This window comes from Semicossyphus pulcher, unplaced genomic scaffold (assembly GCF_022749685.1).
Source record: "Semicossyphus pulcher isolate SPU_LCO1_2020_fin unplaced genomic scaffold, fSemPul1.0.p SCAF_23, whole genome shotgun sequence".
Lineage (NCBI taxonomy): Eukaryota > Metazoa > Chordata > Actinopteri > Labriformes > Labridae > Semicossyphus > Semicossyphus pulcher.
In genome coordinates, this window is record NW_027211697.1 from 14482442 (window position 1) to 14502622 (window position 20181).

General features: G+C 38.6%; 1 long non-coding RNA gene, 1 pseudogene and 1 gene segment (V, D, J or C); 1 reads left to right on the top strand and 2 right to left on the bottom strand.

Moving 5' to 3' along the window:
- Positions 1 to 5232: 5232 nt before the first annotated feature.
- On the bottom strand, positions 5233 to 20019 carry LOC138602571 (immunoglobulin gamma-1 heavy chain-like; annotated as a pseudogene).
- Positions 10378 to 11713, top strand: LOC138602928 (uncharacterized). The gene is made up of 3 exons (XR_011309221.1): positions 10378 to 10456; positions 10558 to 10645; positions 11302 to 11713. It is a non-coding gene; the product is annotated as an uncharacterized lncRNA (long non-coding RNA).
- Positions 18461 to 18906, bottom strand: LOC138602927 (Ig heavy chain V region MC101-like). The segment is given in 2 exon segments: positions 18461 to 18774; positions 18861 to 18906. Coding segments are annotated over 2 exon segments (357 nt in total).
- Positions 20020 to 20181: the final 162 nt, after the last annotated feature.

Below are 20181 nucleotides of genomic sequence, written 5' to 3' on the forward strand. Positions count from 1 at the left end.
GTGGCCGACCAATTGGGGCACCGTTAGAATGAACATGACAGTTAAGCACAATCAGTATTGCAAAAATGTGTTCCAAGTGTCCCATGTGGTGCTGGCAAATAGAGGAAGTAGTTTTTGTACGACTCTCCTGTTATTGTCTCTGACTGTGTCTCTCTGGCACAGTAATACACAGCAGTGTCTTCAGTCTTCAGACTGTTCATCTGCACATACAGCTGCTGTCTGCTGTTGTCTCTTGAGACGGTGAACCGGCCTTGAACTGACTGAGAGTAGAATTTGCTGCTGCTACCACCATCAGTAGCGATCCACTCCAGTCCTTTTCCAGGAGCCTGTCTGATCCAGTTCATGCTGTAGCTGCTGAGTGTGAATCCAGAGCCTGTACAGGTCAGTCTGTGGGATTCTCCAGGACGTTTAACCACTGGTCCAGATTGTGTCAGAGTCTGACCATCAACACCTGGAGAGAGGATAAAAACATCAAGTGAAATCAGCTGCTGACAGATATATACGCTATGTAACATGAATATAGTGATGATCTTCACCTGCCCAGCAGACAGTTAACAGCAGCAGTCCTGTCCTGTAGTCCATCATGTTAAACTGTGTGTCCACTGTTCTCTGTCCTCCTCTCTGCAGTCACATAAGTAGAGGAGGAAGACATCACAGTTTGCATTGACTCCTCCTCACAGGAGGGCGACAACTATTTGAATAAGATACCACTCGTTCCTTCTTTCACTGTTTTAAATTCACTAACTTGAACTGAAGATCTGCTCCCAAATAAAAACAGAAGAAGTCTGAAGTTTTTCTTTCTGCTATAATACTAAACTGATGTTGAAATCATTGGTGGTCTGAGGGCTCCTCCTCTGGTGTAAACTGTGTTTACATCAATTATACATCATCATTATCAAATTGTAGTGAATTTCTACCACTGTTCTTCTGCAACAAAGCTGACCTTTAAGGGCACAAAGGTAAGGCCAGGTGGGTCAAGCTAGCTGGTTTGATAAAAGCCAGCTAGTGAGATTGCTTTTGGTGTCTATGTTAAAAACATAGAAATGCTTAAAAGGATCCTGGATTCATAGATTTTATTTCAACAACCAAGATTACAGGCTTGATATATGTATAAAGAGTCATGTGACCAATGATCAGTGCTGTGTTTACTGCATTCTCCATCTCTGAGAGCATGTGCACGGTTCTACATGTAATGTTTAGGGTCTGAGTAAAACTGTTTAAATAGAGTGTAATGAGTCTATAATAGTGAACAATGCTATCTGCCTGCAGGCCAAAATGCATGGTAGCTAGTTGACAAATACTCTAATGCCAACATAAGCAGTAATGTGTCGGTGTGATTTATTTTTTTAGCAAACCTGAATGACATTCATCAGTTCTGTCTCGTAAATGTCTCTTCACTTTGGACACATTCTGAAATGCTCTCCAAATCCACATTTCATCCATTCCACGAAGGCCTCAGAGCAAACTTTCTGCAGACTTCACATAAGATGCCTTTCATGTGTCTACTCCCATGAGTTGGGGTATCCCCGCAGCCAACAAGTGTAGTTCCTTTTGTCTGAAAAACTGAAGGGAACTTTGCTCGATCCACCCTGGAAGGACTGCAGGAGTGAGTAACAACAAAGGTCACTCCAGGAAGCACATGCATCCATGGTTTGGCGGCAGTAATAAACTTAACACTCTGGCTGCTTTTTTCCACTGAAGAACGAGAAGATGAACAAAACAAGCAAGGTCAGTTTCTAAAACAATATTTACTGCAGTGCCAACATGTCATCAGTATAAACATATTGTCAATATACATGTATATGTCGTACTTTTTAAAAGCTCATGTTACCCACAGACCTAATACTTGCATTAATCTGTAGGCTGTGACCAATCACATATCAGCAGGCTGCTGCGTATGCAGGAAAAACAGTCCGTGTGGAGAGCAAAAGCAGGCAGATGACATCCCGGCTCCCATCAGCGGCTGTCTGGCGATGATTTAGTGTTTTATTAATCTCTATAAACAGACATCATGCTAACAGCTAAAGATACATCTAGATCAAGATTCAACTTGAGTTACATTTCCTGACACGGTGTCACAAAAGCCGTTCAGCGTTTAGATTTCCCGACTTCTTCAAATGCATAAGAAATGATCAATCCGACCTCCGTTCAACAAACCAGCATTGTAAAAGTAGTTTCCTCTTGAGGACAGACCTGACAAAGCTTCATGTTTACTACTTACTAATCCGCATCATGACGTTGAAATTTCGGCAAAGGCAAAACCCGTTAATTAAAGTAAAGAGCAAGAAAAACATTTTAATCACATTATATTGTTAAAGGGTCCAAGAGGAGACAGAGCTCATCCTTAAGTTAAGACGTAGCAAAGACTCTTTTATCACAGCTCACTGGGACACTGATAAAACAGCTATCAGTTTTATGAGTAACACCTGTGCATTTGCAGCTATGACGGGTGAAGTGTCTTTTTGTTTTTGTATTGAAGATTTGAAGTTGTCACAATTTTTGTCGGTACAATATTTTTATGGTTGTGTGTTGAAGTAGCATCAGATAGAAATGTACTTTTTGACTGTTTGGGACAAGTGGCTCACTTATTAAATTTCAGTTTAATTTTAAAATAATAATACATTTTATTTATATTGTGCTTTTCATGACACTCAAAGGCACTTTACAGGTGCTTTTTAATTACACTATTACACTATAATTAACTATAATTACACTATATTATTTCCAAAAATGAAAATAATTGAAATCTCAATGTTTTTTTGTAAATGAGGGTTTAGGAAGAAAGGAATCACCCTTGTAACATCAAAGTATAGATGTTGTGGAAGACCTTGTTGGAATTTTATTCAGCTCTGTTTAATGTTGAATAAGATCTGTGCCTCAAGGTGGGCTCGGGGGCCAATATGAGTCCCTGTCTCCTGAATGGACCACTTACGTTAATCTAACCATGTTTGAACACTCTCTCTTAAGCCCTTTCCCCACTGGTCGAAAAACCCTCTAACACCCGGGAACACTCATCTGTTTTTCTTAATGGGAAAGGCTACAATCAACATTCAGACCCGGGTCAAATGACTCTGCAGTAGACCCGGGTAATTATCGCCTCGTCTCCAATCGGCATTGATGGGAACACAAAAACCATGTTGACACGCTAATCTCCGCCCCCTTTCAGGCGAAATGCCACGCTACGTCGGTAACTTCTGTGACTCCTTGTCAACTCAGCTACAATTTCCGCCCGTCTCCTTCCAAGCAGCGCTCGAACATCGTTCCAAGTTGTGGGTGCCGAGTTTGATAAATAGACTGAGTAATAGGTACAATAAAAACCTTTACTAACCCTGTCCCCGGCACGTTTGTGACGTCAGATGGTGACGCAGCAGAAAAGAGACTGAAAGCACTACACTCCACTGGGAATGGGAAAAGAGACCATCGGCATCTATAAACAATACAAACAAGCAGTTCTACCTCAAAGACAGAATGTGCACACATTGACAGTAACTCTGCATGTGTATGTATGGAGGAACAGAAATGGTTAGAAAAACAGTCTCTGTTCTTCAAGTGAATGTACCTCTGTGTCTTAGCATTTAGCAAGTCCAGTTCAGAATCATCAAATGTCTACCCAACTGGTGTTTCACAGAGGATGCAGCTCAACATTGCTGTACGTGGAGCTTTGTCTCACTCTTGTGGACAGTCTAAGTAACACAGGGGTGTTGGTATTGTGAGAACAATGTACTGCAGTATAAGCCTATCCTTGAAGAAAGTTATGACCTTTTTTTTATTGCTGATTTTATTGATGTTTGGAGATAGAACCTGCGGTCCTGAGAGAGAGAGAGAGAGTATTATTTTACCTTTGCTTGCTTCTTTCTAACTATTAGATGTTTATTTATAAAAATGAGCCGATATCATATCAGCAGTTGTACATACCTTTACATTATGTGGGCCTGAATTGTAAATGGTAATACCTTTGTGTCTAGGCTAGATGGTGTGTGTCCTAAAAGTTAGGTGGAGAGAAGGCTGGAAGTCTGTTGCACAGATGTTGCAGCATGACAGGGTAGAGTGATCAGGGCAAGCAGCAGGCGGAAGCATTGAGTAACACCCAGCTCCCAATAAAGTAAATGGACTGTACTTGTGTGCTTTTCTAGTCTTTGCGACCACTCAAAGCTGCTTTTACACTACATTTCACATTCAACCATTCACACACACTGATGGCAGGACTGCTACGTAAAGTGCCCAACTGTCGATCAGATATCACATTCATACCCGTTGGCTATGCCACCGGGAGCAATTTAGGACACTTCGACCTGAGCGTGAGGGAGCTGGGGATCGAACCTCCGACCTTCCGTTTGAAAGACGACCGGCTCTAGCACTGAGCCACAGCCGCCCCTAGTAAAGCACCAAATTACAGAAGTGAAACAAAGTTATGAGCAACGGAGCATCACAGACACCAGGTGTGAGGTGGGGTTATGCCAGTAAGAGAAACAGAGTGCACATTTAAATATCTCATGTCGTCTCATGTCAGTGTACATGCACTAAAGTTTTTGCATTGCTTGTCAGGACCTGCTGAAGGTTTAAGTCTCTTAATAATAGAACCGAGAACTTTTGTCTTTTGCAGATGCAATGGAGATGATAAACAGAGTAATGCAATAAATAACATGATAAAACAATTAAAATGTCAATAACAAGAAATAAGTGTTACGTATTAAAAAATGTTTTGGTGAAATAGACATTTAGACAATAGATAGTATGAACAATTAAATGGAAAAGCAAAAAATGGATCAACATCAATGGTTAATGACATTTAAACATTTTTGTTCAGCAGACATAAAGCTTTTGTAATTAAAACAAAGGAAAATACTTACACAATACTCTTAATAATGACTCTTAAGTTAATGAAAAAAAGGCAGACAAAATAAGTCTTACAGAAAGTTCACCTTGTTTCATTTAACCTGTGAAGACAAAGAAAACAAATGTTGAGTGAAAATGCACCAAAGTAATCAAAGTCCTGCTTTTCCAGTTAGGCCTACATTACTGTATAATAAAATATCACAATGAGTACTTGTCTGACATCTTCATAATTATGACCTTCATAGTTTAAGTAAAACGTTCAAAGCTAAATGTTGGTTTTTGGATTTCAAAAGTATTTGAGTCATTTTTTGTAGGGTTATATACTTTATAACCTTCGAGGTAAGACCAGATTTAAACAGTTGTTCGGTCAGTTAATTCAATAGACAACAACGCATTTTAAAAAGGCAGTATTGGCATGTGTCGAAACATGTTGAGGTGGACCAGGTTGTTCCCTTCATGCATTCTGTACCCAATGGACCTGACAATAGCTTTGGTTGAGTTTGGTTGAGCCATAGACTCGTGGGACACTTCACAGCTATACACTACATCACTCTGTTTCCACTGATCAAGGCTGAGCCATAACTGGCCATAAGCCGAATAGGATCCTTGGTTTTCTACAGGCTCTGTGGTATGGAACGTGTATGTTGAATCTGCTTTCTCGTCATCAACAAGCCAAGACACCAAAACCTCACGAGGGTAGAAGTCTTTCACATAGCAAGTCAAGGTCACCATTTCTTGTCTAGTATGTTCTACTGGAGCCAGCATAAACACTGAAGGACGCCGAGTCGGTCCTCCTGCAAGCATGAGAGAAACATTAAACCTCCTGCCACACATACAGTGCTGAAGAAAATCTCTGCTCCATAATCAGCTGAGAAAGATCACTGGATTTGATGGCATGATTAGAAAAAATAAAGACAGCCCTTCAGTTTTCTTACCAATATTCCTTTCAAAGGGTTTCTTGAGCGGTTCATGTAAATCTGGATGAATAACAACACAGCTGGGTTTTATCCCCCGGGTCCAGTCCTCAAATGTGATCTCGAGTGGTACTCTGTAAAGGCCTCCACGTCCTTTTTTGTCCTTCGATTTGGCATTAGCGATTTCAGTTCCTTCCTCGTCCTCCCAACGTACCTCTTCTACTGATGGCGTATTTACCTTGACTTCACATACTATTGTTCCTTTTCCTTTTGAAAACAAGTCCTCCAGTGAAGGGTCTTTGATCACTACGTCAGCAGCTAATTCACTGCATCCGTCACCTTTGGGGCTGAGGAATAAGGGAAACATTATTGGACAGGAATGGCTGCAAACCAATGAGAATATAAACCATAGAAATTCACACAAAATGTTTCAATAATTAGTATTCATTTACTTACTAGAGGGAGAGGACGTCTGTTTGTAGGACACAGTGGATCTATTGAACGTTGCACCATTTTGACCTTTCCCTTCAAACTCGCATGTATAATTAATGCTCTCAGTCCATTCACTGGCTGGTACTTTGAGAACACTGTAAACACTGTACAGTCCATTAGCTGTCTTTTTCTCTGCAGAAGAGCTTTTCATCACATTTGCTTCATCGGCTATTGGTGCTTCATTTTTCAGCCATTTGATCTTTTTGATTACTTGGTGAAAAATCACTGGCAATGCAGGTGAAGGCAACCTCCTGATCCTCATAACATGAGACAAACACTTTAACATCTGGTATCTGATATGGCATATCTGAAAAAAAAAAAGATATAAACAAATATATGTATGCGCAAGCAGGGGATGTGTGTGTGTGTGTGTGTATAATATATATATGCAGAAGCAGAGGTTCATGTAGTTTGATAAAACTCAAAGGATCTCTTTAGCTTGTTTTTAAAGTGCGCAGAAGGACTCGAGGAAAATACAATTGAACAGCAGAGCTCTGATGCTCGCTTCTGCATATACATTGACTGCTCAGGCAAGCAAACATGGAGTTAACTTGAACGTTAATTATCACCATAAAGGTTCAATCTATCTGCATCACTATGATTATGCAGATAGATGGAAAGAAGCAGAGCACACAACAATAATTTGTTCTTCAGCAGGTGCAGAGGGCATGCAGAATATTAGTAATAGATAATATAGACTGAGTCAGCAGCTGTATGTGCACGAGAAAGTGCCAACCTTCTCATTCCACCACACTGTTTGGTTAACCGGTCAGGTCTGCTCATTATGACATTAGAAACCTTAGAAACACTCTAACCTTTTAATAGCTAAATTATTTTTTGTGCTCTCCTTTGTGTTCACGTTCCTTCATAATTGAGTATATTGTAAAACAATTACAACAGTGATGGCTCACTTTTACTTTTAGTTCAAACGTCAAAATATCAGCTCAGGATAAAGGTACAATGACGGGGTTAGTCTACCTCTGATAACACCTCTAAAGAACACAGTAATAAAACCAACTAGTAGAGACACATTGCACCAATAACATTTATCAATGTATTATTATTATTGATTAGTGCACCGTAAGAAATGGATCTTATGTATTTGGTACTGTATTCTACTGTTATCTACTGGCAATACATGTACGCTTTGTGTCATCACAATCAATTTGAAAACCTTTTAAATTGTTTCACAATACTAAAATATGTTAACAGCTCTGCCATGTTAACCTGCTAAATTTCAAATCAACTACTATAAAGGCATTTATATATGACTAAACACAAGACTTACGTGGATTGATGAATGTCCCCCGTCCTGTTCCTGCTGTATTTGTCACAACACATTGGAAGGGCTTCATGTTGTCCCACTCCTGTCTGCTCACTTTGAGTTGACTGACTCCCGTATAAACATTGTCTTTCAGTACTGGAGGATACTGAGTGAATTCCCGCAAGTTAGACCCCTGTTTGTTCCATGTGTAGGTCACTGAGGACGGTGTGAAGCCAGTGGCAAGGCAGCCAAGAGTGACCAGGTCACCAGTCCCAGAATCACGTTGTATCAGAGGATACACGGTTGGCTTGGTAGGAGATGCTAACAAAGTAGAAACAAAAATGCCGTTAAAAAAGTGAAGTGAACATTTAAAATAAGATATTTTTCATCAAACATAAGTTAACAATGGAATGAAGTTGGCTTACTTCATCAAAAGCATAGCAAAGCATTGCAATCAAGGATACATTTTAATACCTTAACCTTTTCATATGTTGAATGAGAGAAGTGCGCTCCGTACATACATCTTTATCTTATCACATTTCTTTAGATGTTATTTGATGAACTAGCCTCCCTCAGTAATATCATTTGTGGTCTACTCTTTTTAAAATATAAATGTCGATAACTTTTAGTCCGTAACTTTGATGATAATCATTGTTATTTTTTCAAAGGTAAATGGAGTGTAGCTGTACATTTGACAAACATACAGTACTGAGTTTATGGCATCATATCATTTTGTTAACTTTAACTTTTGTTTAAATTAGGCAAATATGTTTGAGATTAAACAGTATTCTTACCTGATGTAACAGTTACCATTGTACCCTTTCCCCAGTAGTCAAAAGCTTCATAGTAACACAGCGCTGAAATTACTGAACCACTAGTCTGAAAAGGCTGTCTACTAACGTTGAGAGCTACTCTACTCTACTCTAACTTTTAATAATGCTCGCTTTGTCATATATTTTCTTCCAATGAAATAAAATACACTTAGTATAAATCTTCACCAGTGTCTTCAGAGAATTTTTACCGGCGAACAGATGTTTTTTTTTTTTTACCCTTATAGTAAAACACTTTAATTTTGTGACACTCCAAATCTTTAGAGGTTTTAGCAATTTAAATGTAACTTAAAAAGGGATTTAGCAGTGCAAATCTTACCTGATGACACCGTTACCATAGTGCCTTTTCCCCAGTAGTTGAAAGCACCCCAGTTGTCACAGTTCAGAAAGTCATAAGGACTTAACACGAAAACTTACTTTTTACTGTAATATCCCTTAATAATAACTTCTCATCAAACAGTTGATTTGAACTGTTGCCAAAACCAAAGTAAGATATAAACCTGTCCATAGAACTACCAGCCAGGAGTTTTAATATTATCAGAGATTCTATGCCAGCCTACAAAATACTGTTGGCTATGATATCCTTGTTCAACACTTGTGACCACATGAAAAAAGATGAAATTGCATTAGTAATGGGATCAATGGGAGTTTCATTCACTAATCAAACATATTAAAATCACTTACCTGAAGTGACAGTGACCATAGTGCCTTTTCCCCAGTAGTCAAAAGCCCAGTTGTCACAGTTCAACAAATAATTAACCGCTGCATACAAAAACCTGGATCTCAAGCATCTACATGTTCCATAGTGTGTGATTTTGTAATAATCTACCCTATTACATAGTTACATTGGCCTCTGCAATTACCAACTTTGAAATTGGATCCGCTCAGTTTAAATTGAGTCTATGGATTTTAACACCTTTAACATACAGTATTCCAGATATACATTAACTTACGGTGTCAAAACTGGATTTCCTAATTCTGCTTCAAAATCAAACAAACAAATTAAAAAGACAAAATAAGTGTTTGGCTTACCTGATGTGACTGTAACCATCGTTCCTTTTCCCCAGATGTCAAAAGCACCGTCACAGTGTGATATGTCAACACATCCAACATACAAAAACAAGCACCTCAAAGACTCCCTTCAAGCCACTGAGGTCAAAATACCTTATATTTAACTGTGTAATCACCAAATTGTCATTATCAAGACCAAAATGAATTATTTTACCTGATGTGACGGTCACCATGGTTCCTTTTCCCCAGATGTCAAAAGCATTGTCACAGTGTGATATGTCAACACATCCAACATACAAAAACAAGCACCTCAAAGACGCCTTTCACGCCACTGAGGTCAAATTATGTGATATCAATGACATTTGAAATGTAAGGAGAGGTTTCAATTGAACTATAGTACGAAAATACTTGGGAGCTTGTATCATATTCTAAATTGTTGTACTTACTCAGTAAATTAGTGTATATATGTAATATTTACTCTGATCTTATGTTTTAACTAAAGATTAAATGTTAGTTTGAGTACAGTTTTAACCAACATACATTTTTATAATGAAAAAAACCATGAAAAGCAAACATGTTTCACTGACTAAAGCAATCCCCAATGTACCATTTATTAACCACTTCCCTAAAGATATTCCTTTCCTGTGGTGGGGCTTATATAAAACTAAGTGTTTGCCAACAGTTGGTGTACAGCTTTTTCACATCCTCCTGTTATTGTTGTCTTTACACAAATCCCGTCATATACCATATACTACGGTGACATGCAAAAAAAAAAGAAGATACTACCCAGGCAGAGTTATCAGTGATGCAGAGCATGGTCAGCCCTGTCATTTATATGCCCTTTAAATGCACATTTCAGCATCATTTTTCTGAATCTGTTCTCTTCTGTCATTTGAGAAAGCATTTTAAGAATAAGCATTGATTAAGAACCACAACTATCACATTAACCTAGTTATATTACTCTTGAACTGACTTATTGATATTGCTGTATTGTCCTTCCGCTCTGTTTTTAAATTTAGGTGAATGCAGAATTTAAACATCACAAGCCAGAGCCTGCCCAGCACATTCTACGCTGAGCTTGACCCCCATCTTCCCCGACTGATAAATATGTGAGTAGGTTTTTAGTGTAGATATATATTCTGATTGGACTGTTTAAAATGAGGTTTATTCAGTAAACTTCACTTCTATTCTATTCTCCCTATTGTTTTAGGGACTTCATGACATCCACACAAGGTGTACCACCCTTCTCCATGCCCTGCCTCTGTATCTGTGTGAGGAAGTCTTTCAGAACCTGCACAGTGAGTCTCCTTGAATGATTACCAATACCACTCTATATTAAGTGAACAGTTCATCAAAATGCACATTTTCTCACTTACCCTTGTTCAGTCTGTCTGTCCATATATTTGGTCTTCCCATTACTAATGAATGAGATCAGTGTTGTTTTGTTCACAGCAATACGGAGGTCTGGTAAAACATTTCCAAATATATGCTGAGCTTAGCATCGGTCCATCTCACAACACAACTCTCAAAAACATTTTTAACTAAAATATAACTTACAAACATAACTCCAAAAGTTGGAGTCAAAAAATATAGCAACATAGGAAGATGTTGTTGGGTAGAGCTTTGTTTTTGCTTAGCAAACATTTTTGAATGAACATGTTTGATTTTTTTTCTACACTACGACCCACCTTAAGGAGTCAAGTGGCTTCAATGGACACCTCCTTTTTAACAACTTAACGAGTCTCAAATAAGGAAACTGTGGTCTACTTTTTTTGGGACACTGACTGATGAATTTTTAGAATCTAACTGTCTGAATGTGAAAGTAAATCTGTTGATCTGAAACACCCCAAAAGTACTGCGTAGTAAAGTGTGCATATTTTGTTTTTTTCTTTTTAAACTACCTTCATACTAGCTGGACTAGTTTGTAATTAGTATCTCTCTTTCCTTCATTCAGGACGAGTCTGATGAGCCAGAGCTTGGAGATGTTTCTGTGGCCATCCATACCGTCATCAGTGATAATGACACAAGTCCAGTTCACTGCTAAGTGGTGAAAATCTCTGTCGTCATCTGTGTCGTCACAAAGAGACATTGTGGTCAGCCTCACCAGACTTGCTCCTGGTAATGTTTGGACTCATTTGTGCACTATACCGCACCTATCCAAGATCAAGGACCAGATCTACTCTAAAATGTACTCACATTTTCTACTAAAATGTCTTTCTGTGTCTTATCCCTATTAACCGTGGCGTAACAGTGTGTAAAATGGAAGTGGGCAAGAAAATACTGTTCAATAGAAGACATTTACTCAAACTGTTAAAGTTGGTTTTACTCGATGTAATTGAGGCAATCACTTGCCACAAAGTTTTTAAGTTCTGAGTCACATGGTTTTAAGTTTCACAACCAATGTGTTTGTGTTGAGATTAATTAAGAATAATGACAAAAGAGACTAATAAATACTGAGTTTTGTTAACAAAAAAAGAGTTTGTTTGTGTACTCATTTTGTTAAAGTTCTGTTAACTTAATCCCTTGGGATAGGTGAATCAAAACTTTAAGTCACATGAACAAAAAATATTTGAGTTGGCTTAATAAGCACTTTAATTTAACTGTAATCAAAAGGTATGTGTAGCATGTAATCCAAATATTTAAGCTCTGAAAACACTTGACTTTTAAGTTGATAAACTTAAAAAAATTAAGGCAATTGATTGCCTTAAATTTGCCTTAAATATAAGCCTATTTATTGAGTTACTTTGTCATTCATGAACATGTAACAAACTTTTCTCCATGCAACATTTATTGGGAACAATAAGCATGCTTCTCAAGCTGTTAGACAATGTGACAGACAGTTTGAAACACCATATGATGACAAACAAAACTACATTGACATGTTGACTGTTGTGTTTTACAATCACAAAGACTGGTGACATCACAGGGTGCACATGTTACCGCAGCACAGATTACACACACAGACAGAACAAAACGTGAGCACTACATACCACATGCAATCTAAACTGTTTCGCATTCACTCGAGTTACCCTTGGCATGAGACACTGATTTTGTAATCATGGAGGATCTTTCGCTGCCAGCAGGCCAGACGTTGCACTGTAACACATTTGTCTTCTCAGTTGGATAGTAAATACTTGTAACTAAGTAGCCCTTTGGAGTCTTCTGTGGGGGGAGGTCAAAGCCATCAACATAGTTGCCAGTCTTCTCTCCTTTATTCTCTGCCCAGGTGATGTAGTAGTCCTGCTCTTTGTCACTGGAGACCAGACACACCACAGTGAGTGGATCCTCTTGGAAGATGTTGACTGTCACAGTATGTTTCGTCTGATCTGAAAGAGACACTTGTTTTAGCAATGAGTTTCATCTACAAGATTAATGTTCATTTTACACACAGCTTGCTGTTTCATCAATGAGTTTCCATCACTCGGTAACATACCTCCTTTGTGGACAGTGAATTCTTGAATTACCGGTGTCCTGTTGTCTCCTCCAGCAGAACAGCGCACTTTGTTAACTTCCTGCCACTTTGAGAAACTCCGAGTCATCGTGCTGGTTCTGCTGTGTTGACCGTTTCTGGATTCTGTTTTCTCTGTTATGTTGTCAGTCACATTGTTTCCGTCAATTAGCCAAGTTATCTTCATCACATCTACAATGGCCTTGTCTTGTCCAGTAACGATACACTCCAACTGTGCCTGATTGTTATTGAACAGCTCTTTGGGACTTGGTTGTTTGAGTGTCATTGTGACAGCAGCTAGGTTACTTGGAGTAACAGTAATGACTGTACCTTTAGAGGCCTTCTTTGTATATGGTGTGCCTTTGTGCGTCATCTCACATGTGTAAACAGCTTTACTGTCCCAGTCTGTGTTCTTCACATTCAGGACACTGACAGATGAATACAGGTCTCCGGATGATTGGGCGGGGCAAGAAGTGAAGTCTTGTACATTGATTCCATTTTTCTTCCATTTTACTGACAGGTCTTTGTTAGGTAATTCCTCAATTGTACACACCAGAGCCTGAGTGTCTCCTCTTGGCACTGATACCAGATTTATCTTTGGAGGGGAGGCCTCTATGCGTAGTAATGAAAAAGCAGAGGAAGATTAGTTAAGAAGATTGTTCATTGTAGACTTTGTAGATAAAAATTTAAAATAGAAAATCAGTTGCTAACATAAAAACAAGGTCATGCGTTTAGACTACACATAAGAGAGCCACGATAGAGGGTAAAAAATTACATACTTTTAACTTTCACACTTCGGGGGCCTTGAGGATGAATCGCAGAACAGTTCAAAGACTTGAAGGAGTTCCAGTCAGATTTTGGTACGTTGACCAAACTGACTCCTATATATTTGTTGTCTTTGACAAGCGCAGGATATTGTACAGAAGTCAAGCTGTTCCCTGTGGCATCGGTCCACTGCAAAGTACCCTGTGGGTAGAAGTCGTCTGCCATACAGCCAACAGTGATTGTATCTCCAGTCCCAGAATCGCATGGAACCAAAGGGAACAGAGTCGGTGGAGAGGCTTTCAAAGAGAGAGATTTTATAAGGTTAAAATAAAATTAATAGAAATTAACAAATGATCACAACTCATCATATATGAATCATATATAAATAACAACTATTCTATTGTTATAAAATATATTGCGGCAGATTTCAGAATCAGTTTTATTGGCCAAGTATGTGGACACTTTCAAGGGATGTGACTCTGATACTGACACTTAAACACTAAAAACTAAAACTACTATATACTACGACTACCAAATGTTTTGTTCAAGAATTCTGATTTGATATACTGAACAATTTCTGTCTAAAATTTAAAATTATTTTGTTATCTTTATACAAAATTTAAGCATTTCACAGACATGAAGCTGAAAAGACTTTAAATAATACAATTTTTAATAAAACGTAATATAAAGAAAAACATACTGATTTAATAAAAATGTTTACATAATGAACTTGCGTATTAAATCTTAATGTTAGAAGCTAGTGAAGCCAGTGAAGTCACTGCACTGTTCTGTGGCCATAATAATCGTATATGATAATAATCACTTTTAATAAAGTATTGAAGTATTTATTATTAGAATGTAGTGGGTCTATTGTTTAATTGTAACAAGACATATAAAACACTTGATGAGAATTGTTTTCTCAGAACTTAAACTGATCAACAGTTCGGTGTAATTATATAGTCCTATTAAAGTCAATGCTCCTGGAATTTCAAAAGAAACTTTATAATATATATTTAACATTTTATTTAAGTGTGAGCTCAATAATCTCTTCACTCAGAGTTTAATTGAAGGGCATCGAGACCTTGTATTCAAACACACAAACCTCTCAAAAACTATGGATTTCAATCGGCCGGGTGGATTTAAAGATTAAAACGAACCATCTCTTAAATATGAACTTTTAATGCCAAAGAGGAACTTTTCTAAATGCTTTCTAAGAAACGGCTGCAGTGAAATCATTTTTCTAAATATGAACTGAGCTGAACCTCTCAAACATCAATGATCATTTTAAGAAAAGTAAAAGAAACTAGTCTCTAAATATATTACATTAAATGTGACTTACCTGAATAAACGCTGACTTGAGTCCCCTTACCCCAGTAGTCAAAGTAGTCACAGTGATACGCCTCCATTCAAAGCTTGAACAAAAACCTGAAGTACCAGAAAAATGTGTTAAAACCTTATTAGACAGAAGTCCTGGTCAGGAGTCCCGGTCAGTGTGAAACCCTGGTGTCATCTTGTAAGCGTCGGCTCGGAGTGATGCAAAATATTATTTTAAAGTAGAGGTTTACTGAGAGGTAACATTTACATCTGTGGACTAACTGTGGCTGTAAACGACTAAAAATCGGACTTCTAACCACAAATCTGCGTATCAAAGTCATCGACACAGTAGTGACCACGTTTTTAGAGGGATATATTTCGTCCTGTGCTCTTTGGTCCATCACATGAATGGTTGAGTTTGAGATTATTGCTGTAAGGTTTTTGTATGGCTCTGTATCTCAGTGCCCCACCCCATAAAACACTGTGATAAACCCTCGTACAAAAACCCAACACAGTTTCCTGCACTGAAGAAACAGTGCAGAACTATTTAAGGTTTTAAATAGGTCATTTACTTTTTAGCATTATAGTTTGTATAAAGCATTTGATTTAAATCACATTACTTTATACTCTTGTATTGATATATTGAACGCCAACCTACTAGATGTCCATTACCATTCTTTATCATCTATGATATTACATAAACTGTTTCTACATAAACTCACCGGATGACTTGGTAAAAAGGATTATGGTATGTAAACCCAGATGTCATTGAGATCACATGGCTGTTTGCCTGTGGAGGTTTTTGTGCAGCTGCTCCACTGTCTTCACTCACTGTTTCTTCTCGAGCACAGAAGTAAACAGCAGAATCTTCTGCTGTCAGGCTGTTGACCTGGAGGTACTGAGTGCTGCTGGGCACATCTTCAGTCATGATGAACCGGCTTTGAAAGGAGCTGGCATAGCTAGCAGAGTTTGAGCCTGTACTCATCCACCCAATCCACTCCAGAGCTCTCCCTGGCCTCTGTCGTATCCAGTGCATAAAGAAGCTCGTCATGTCAAAGCCTGATATGATACATGACATCTTCACTGTCTCTCCAGGTCTTTTCACCTCAGAGGGAGACTGCTCCAGTTTGATCTCACTCCAAACTCCTGTAGAAAAATGAATTGTGATCATTATCAAACATCCAGTAGTTCCATCCTGTAGTTTAGTTCTCTCTGATCTCAGTGTTACAGAATAAACTAAAGTGTCCCGGTGTTCTGCCACAGGTTACTGATGGTGTGTTTATAAGAGAGGAAGAGTTTGCATGGACCTCCCTCTGCAGGTTTAACAGGGAAATTTAAATATGAACCAGATACATTTAGTTCAGCAGAGTATCTCTTCAACAGCAAACCTCAGCAAATGACAGAGGAGGAAATAATACATTAACTATATGTTGTACATCTCCAAGAAAGTAAAAAAAGAGCTTATTTTTCATCTTGATGATTTACAAAAGGGAAAATGACTGATTTGATTCCTTTTTATTGCTTGTATTGTTTTAGCTCTTTTATTGTTTTTTTTGCCTTTTACTGGTTTCTATCTCTCCTATTGCTTTTACAGCTTTTATTTCTTTTTGCATTATTTTCTTTCTTTATCTCTTTTAGGTATTTTTATTTTATTGTATTTACTCTTGCTACTTCTTCGTCCCCTTGGTCTTGGTTGTGTGGGTTCTCCTGCTGCCTATTGGGTATTGGGTTTTGTGCTTTGCTTGTTGTGTGATTTGCTGGTCCTGAGTGAGTTGCTGGTTTTGTGATTTGCTGGTTTTATGATCTGCTTGTTCTCTGCTTTACTTTGTTTGCTTGGCTGTCAAAGCACTTTGTAAACTCTTGTTTTTAAAGGTGCTATATAAATAAAGTTAATTCTTATTATTATTTACATTGATCTAGATATATATAATGGCAGTGCTGTAACTCAGTCCATGAGTCGCACAATAATGAACAGCAGAGTCTGTTTTCAAAAGCTGGTTATATAAGTGATTATTACACAAAGACAGCTTTTAAGTTATGAGATTAAAGGTTATTGTTGGTGATGTTCTACAAGGCCAGTTTAATTAAATATGTTATATTAGTATTAAACTGTTTCCTAGTGTCTATCAGTGCAGTAAAGATGAGTCCTGAAGGATTTTGTACAGCTGCTCAGCCTCCTCCAGTCACTGTGTCTCTTCTGGCACAGTAATACACAGCAGTGTCTTCAGTCTTCAGACTGTTCATCTGCAGATACACCTGCTGTCTGCTGTTGTCTCTGGAGACGGTGAACCGGCCTTGAACTGACTGAGAGTAGGATTTGCTGCTACTGTCATGGTAGATGAGAGCGATCCACTCCAGTCCTTTTCCAGGAGCCTGTCTGACCCAGTTCATATAGTAGTTGCTGAAGTGTAATTCAGAGGCTGTACAGGTCAGTCTGTGGGATTCTCCAGGACGTTTAACCACTGGTTCAGATTGTGTCAGAGTCTGAGCATCAACACCTGGAGAGAGGATAAAAACATCAAGTGAAATCAGCTGCTGACAGATATAGACGCTATGTAACATGAATATAGTGATGATCTTCACCTGCCCAGCAGACAGTTAACAGCAGCAGTCCTGTCCTGTAGTCCATCATGTTAAACTGTGTGTCCACTGTTCTCTGTCCTCCTCTCTGCAGTCACATAAGTAGAGGAGGAAGACATCACAGTTTGCATTGACTCCTCCTCACAGAGAGAAAAGGAGTGTTTTGGGGGCAGGTGGGAGATTTTCTTTGTGTGGTCTCGACATATTTAGTCATATGTGATCATCATGTTTCCTCTGTTCTAACTGCAGTGTGGTCGGGCAAAGCAAGAAAACTTCATGTAGAAAATGATCATTTAGTTTCCTCATTCTCTGGAACATAAAATAAATCTTCCTTCTTTTATTCTTGAATATAAAACACTTCAATTTTCACTACGTTTTGAACAATCTCAGTATTTAATCTACAATCAAATATTTAATGACATTTTATTTGAACAGGAGTCGCTTGTATCACTTGTCTGTTGTTTTTAATCTTCTCTGTGTTCAAATGTCTATGACTCTCCTGTTATTGTCTCTCACTGTGGCTCTCTGGCACAGTAATACACAGCAGTGTCTTCAGTCTTCAGACTGTTCATCTGCAGATACACCTGCTGTCTGCTGTTGTCTCTGGAGATGGTGAACCGGCCTTCAACTGACTGAGAGTAGTATTTGAGGCTACCACCAGTGTGTACGAAAGCGATCCACTCCAGTCCTTTTCCAGGAGCCTGTCTGATCCAATGCATATAGTAGTCTCTGAATGTGAATCCAGAGCCTGTACAGGTCAGTCTGTGGGATTCTCCAGGTGGGAGCTTTGCGTTGTGTGTCTTTGACATATTTAGTCACATTTGATCTTCATGTTTCCTCCGTTTTAACTGAATTTCTGACACAAAAACAGAGTCATTAGCTAAAGAGTGAGGCTGAGTATTATGAATTTTATTGTTATGACAAAGTGATGCTGGGACATACATGTTTCCACTGATGGTTGTAAACAGAGGAAGTAGTTTTCGTACGACTCTCCTGTTATTGTCTCTCACTGTGTCTCTCTGGCACAGTAATACACAGCAGTGTCTTCAGGCTGCACATTCTGTCCGTTTAGAGTCACTGTGTCGCTGGAAGAGTCTAAGTCGATACTGAACTTGTTCTTCAGTGAATCTTTGTAGAGTGAAGCACCAGTGTATTTAATTCCAATCCACTCCAGTGCTTTCCCTTCACGCTGTCTGATCCAACCTGTTGCATAGTTGTCATCAGTCAAAGAATAACCAGAGACCTGACAGGTGATGGTCAAAGACTGTCCAGGCTGCACAACCATTGAGTCTGGCTGGATGAGGTCGATACTGTTCACACCTGTGGAAACACAAACCAACATGATCTCCATCATTCATCTGATTATTCCCTGTTTCTAATGTGTTTATTAGTTTAAAGCTGCTCACAGGATCCAGCTGTCAGCAGCAGCAGCAGAGCTACAGAGAACATGGCTGATGATGAAGCTGGACTGATGTGAGCTCTTCTCTCTCTGACACAAACACACCTTTAAGTACAAGTTACATATATTTGCATATTTTTAAGTAATCTCAGTTAAATTTGAATCGGTTAAGGTTCTATTTTGTTCTCAAATGAACATAAACAAATGTCATTTTTATTTGTTCTGTTTTTATGAAATGTCACCATCTAGATGGTTAATATATCAAACTTGTAGGGCCGCTCTGATTTGAGTCATACAGTGAAAATGTGTTTAAACTTGTAAAAGTTTATGTGGAGATGTATTTGTAGGTTTATGTAGAAAAACAGAATATAATGTGATAGAGCTTTTTAAAGTACAGTTCTCTGTTCAGTCGTATTGATGATGTATTTACATAAATGCAGCTGTTGCTGTGAGTCATGATGAACTGTCCCAACATGCTGACAAACACACAGTGTTAATTCTTCATTGTTGAAGGGGAAATGTTTTCAACACGTTTTAACAGCAAAATATCTGCTAGTTTTGTCACTTTTTTTTTATTTCAGTCAAATAATAAAAGAAAACATTAATCTCAACTCACGTAAAGTTAATAATAAACAGTATCAGTGCTGAGACGACTGAATATGTTCAGAGGTGGGAAATAGACAAAGAAGTTTTTATACGACTCTCCTGTTATTGTCTCTCACTGTGTCTCTCTGGCACAGTAATACACAGCAGTGTCTTCAGTCTTCAGACTGTTCATCTGCAGATACAGCTTACTGCTGGAGTCATCTCTGGAGATGGTGAATCTGCCCTGGACTGAACTCGAGTGAAAGATATAAGAACTGCCTCTGCTTATATAAGCGATCCACTCCAGTCCTTTTCCAGGAGCCTGTCTGATCCAGTGCATCCAGTAGTCGCTGAATGTGAATCCAGAGGCTGTACAGGTCAGTCTGTGGGATTCTCCAGGACGTTTAACCACTGGTTCAGATTCTGTCAGAGTCTGAGCATCAACACCTGGAGAGAGGATAAAAACATCAAGTGAAATCAGCTGCTGACAGATATATACGCTATGTAACATGAATATAGTGATGATCTTCACCTGCCCAGCAGACAGTTAACAGCAGCAGTCCTGTCCTGTAGTCCATCATGTTAAACTGTGTGTCCACTGTTCTCTGTCCTCCTCTCTGCAGTCACATAAGTAGAGGAGGAAGACATCACAGTTTGCATTGACTCCTCCTCACAGAGAGAACCTGGGTTTAACTTGGATCTCAGTTACTGTTTAATGAAACAGGAGAATGAATGTTCAGTGT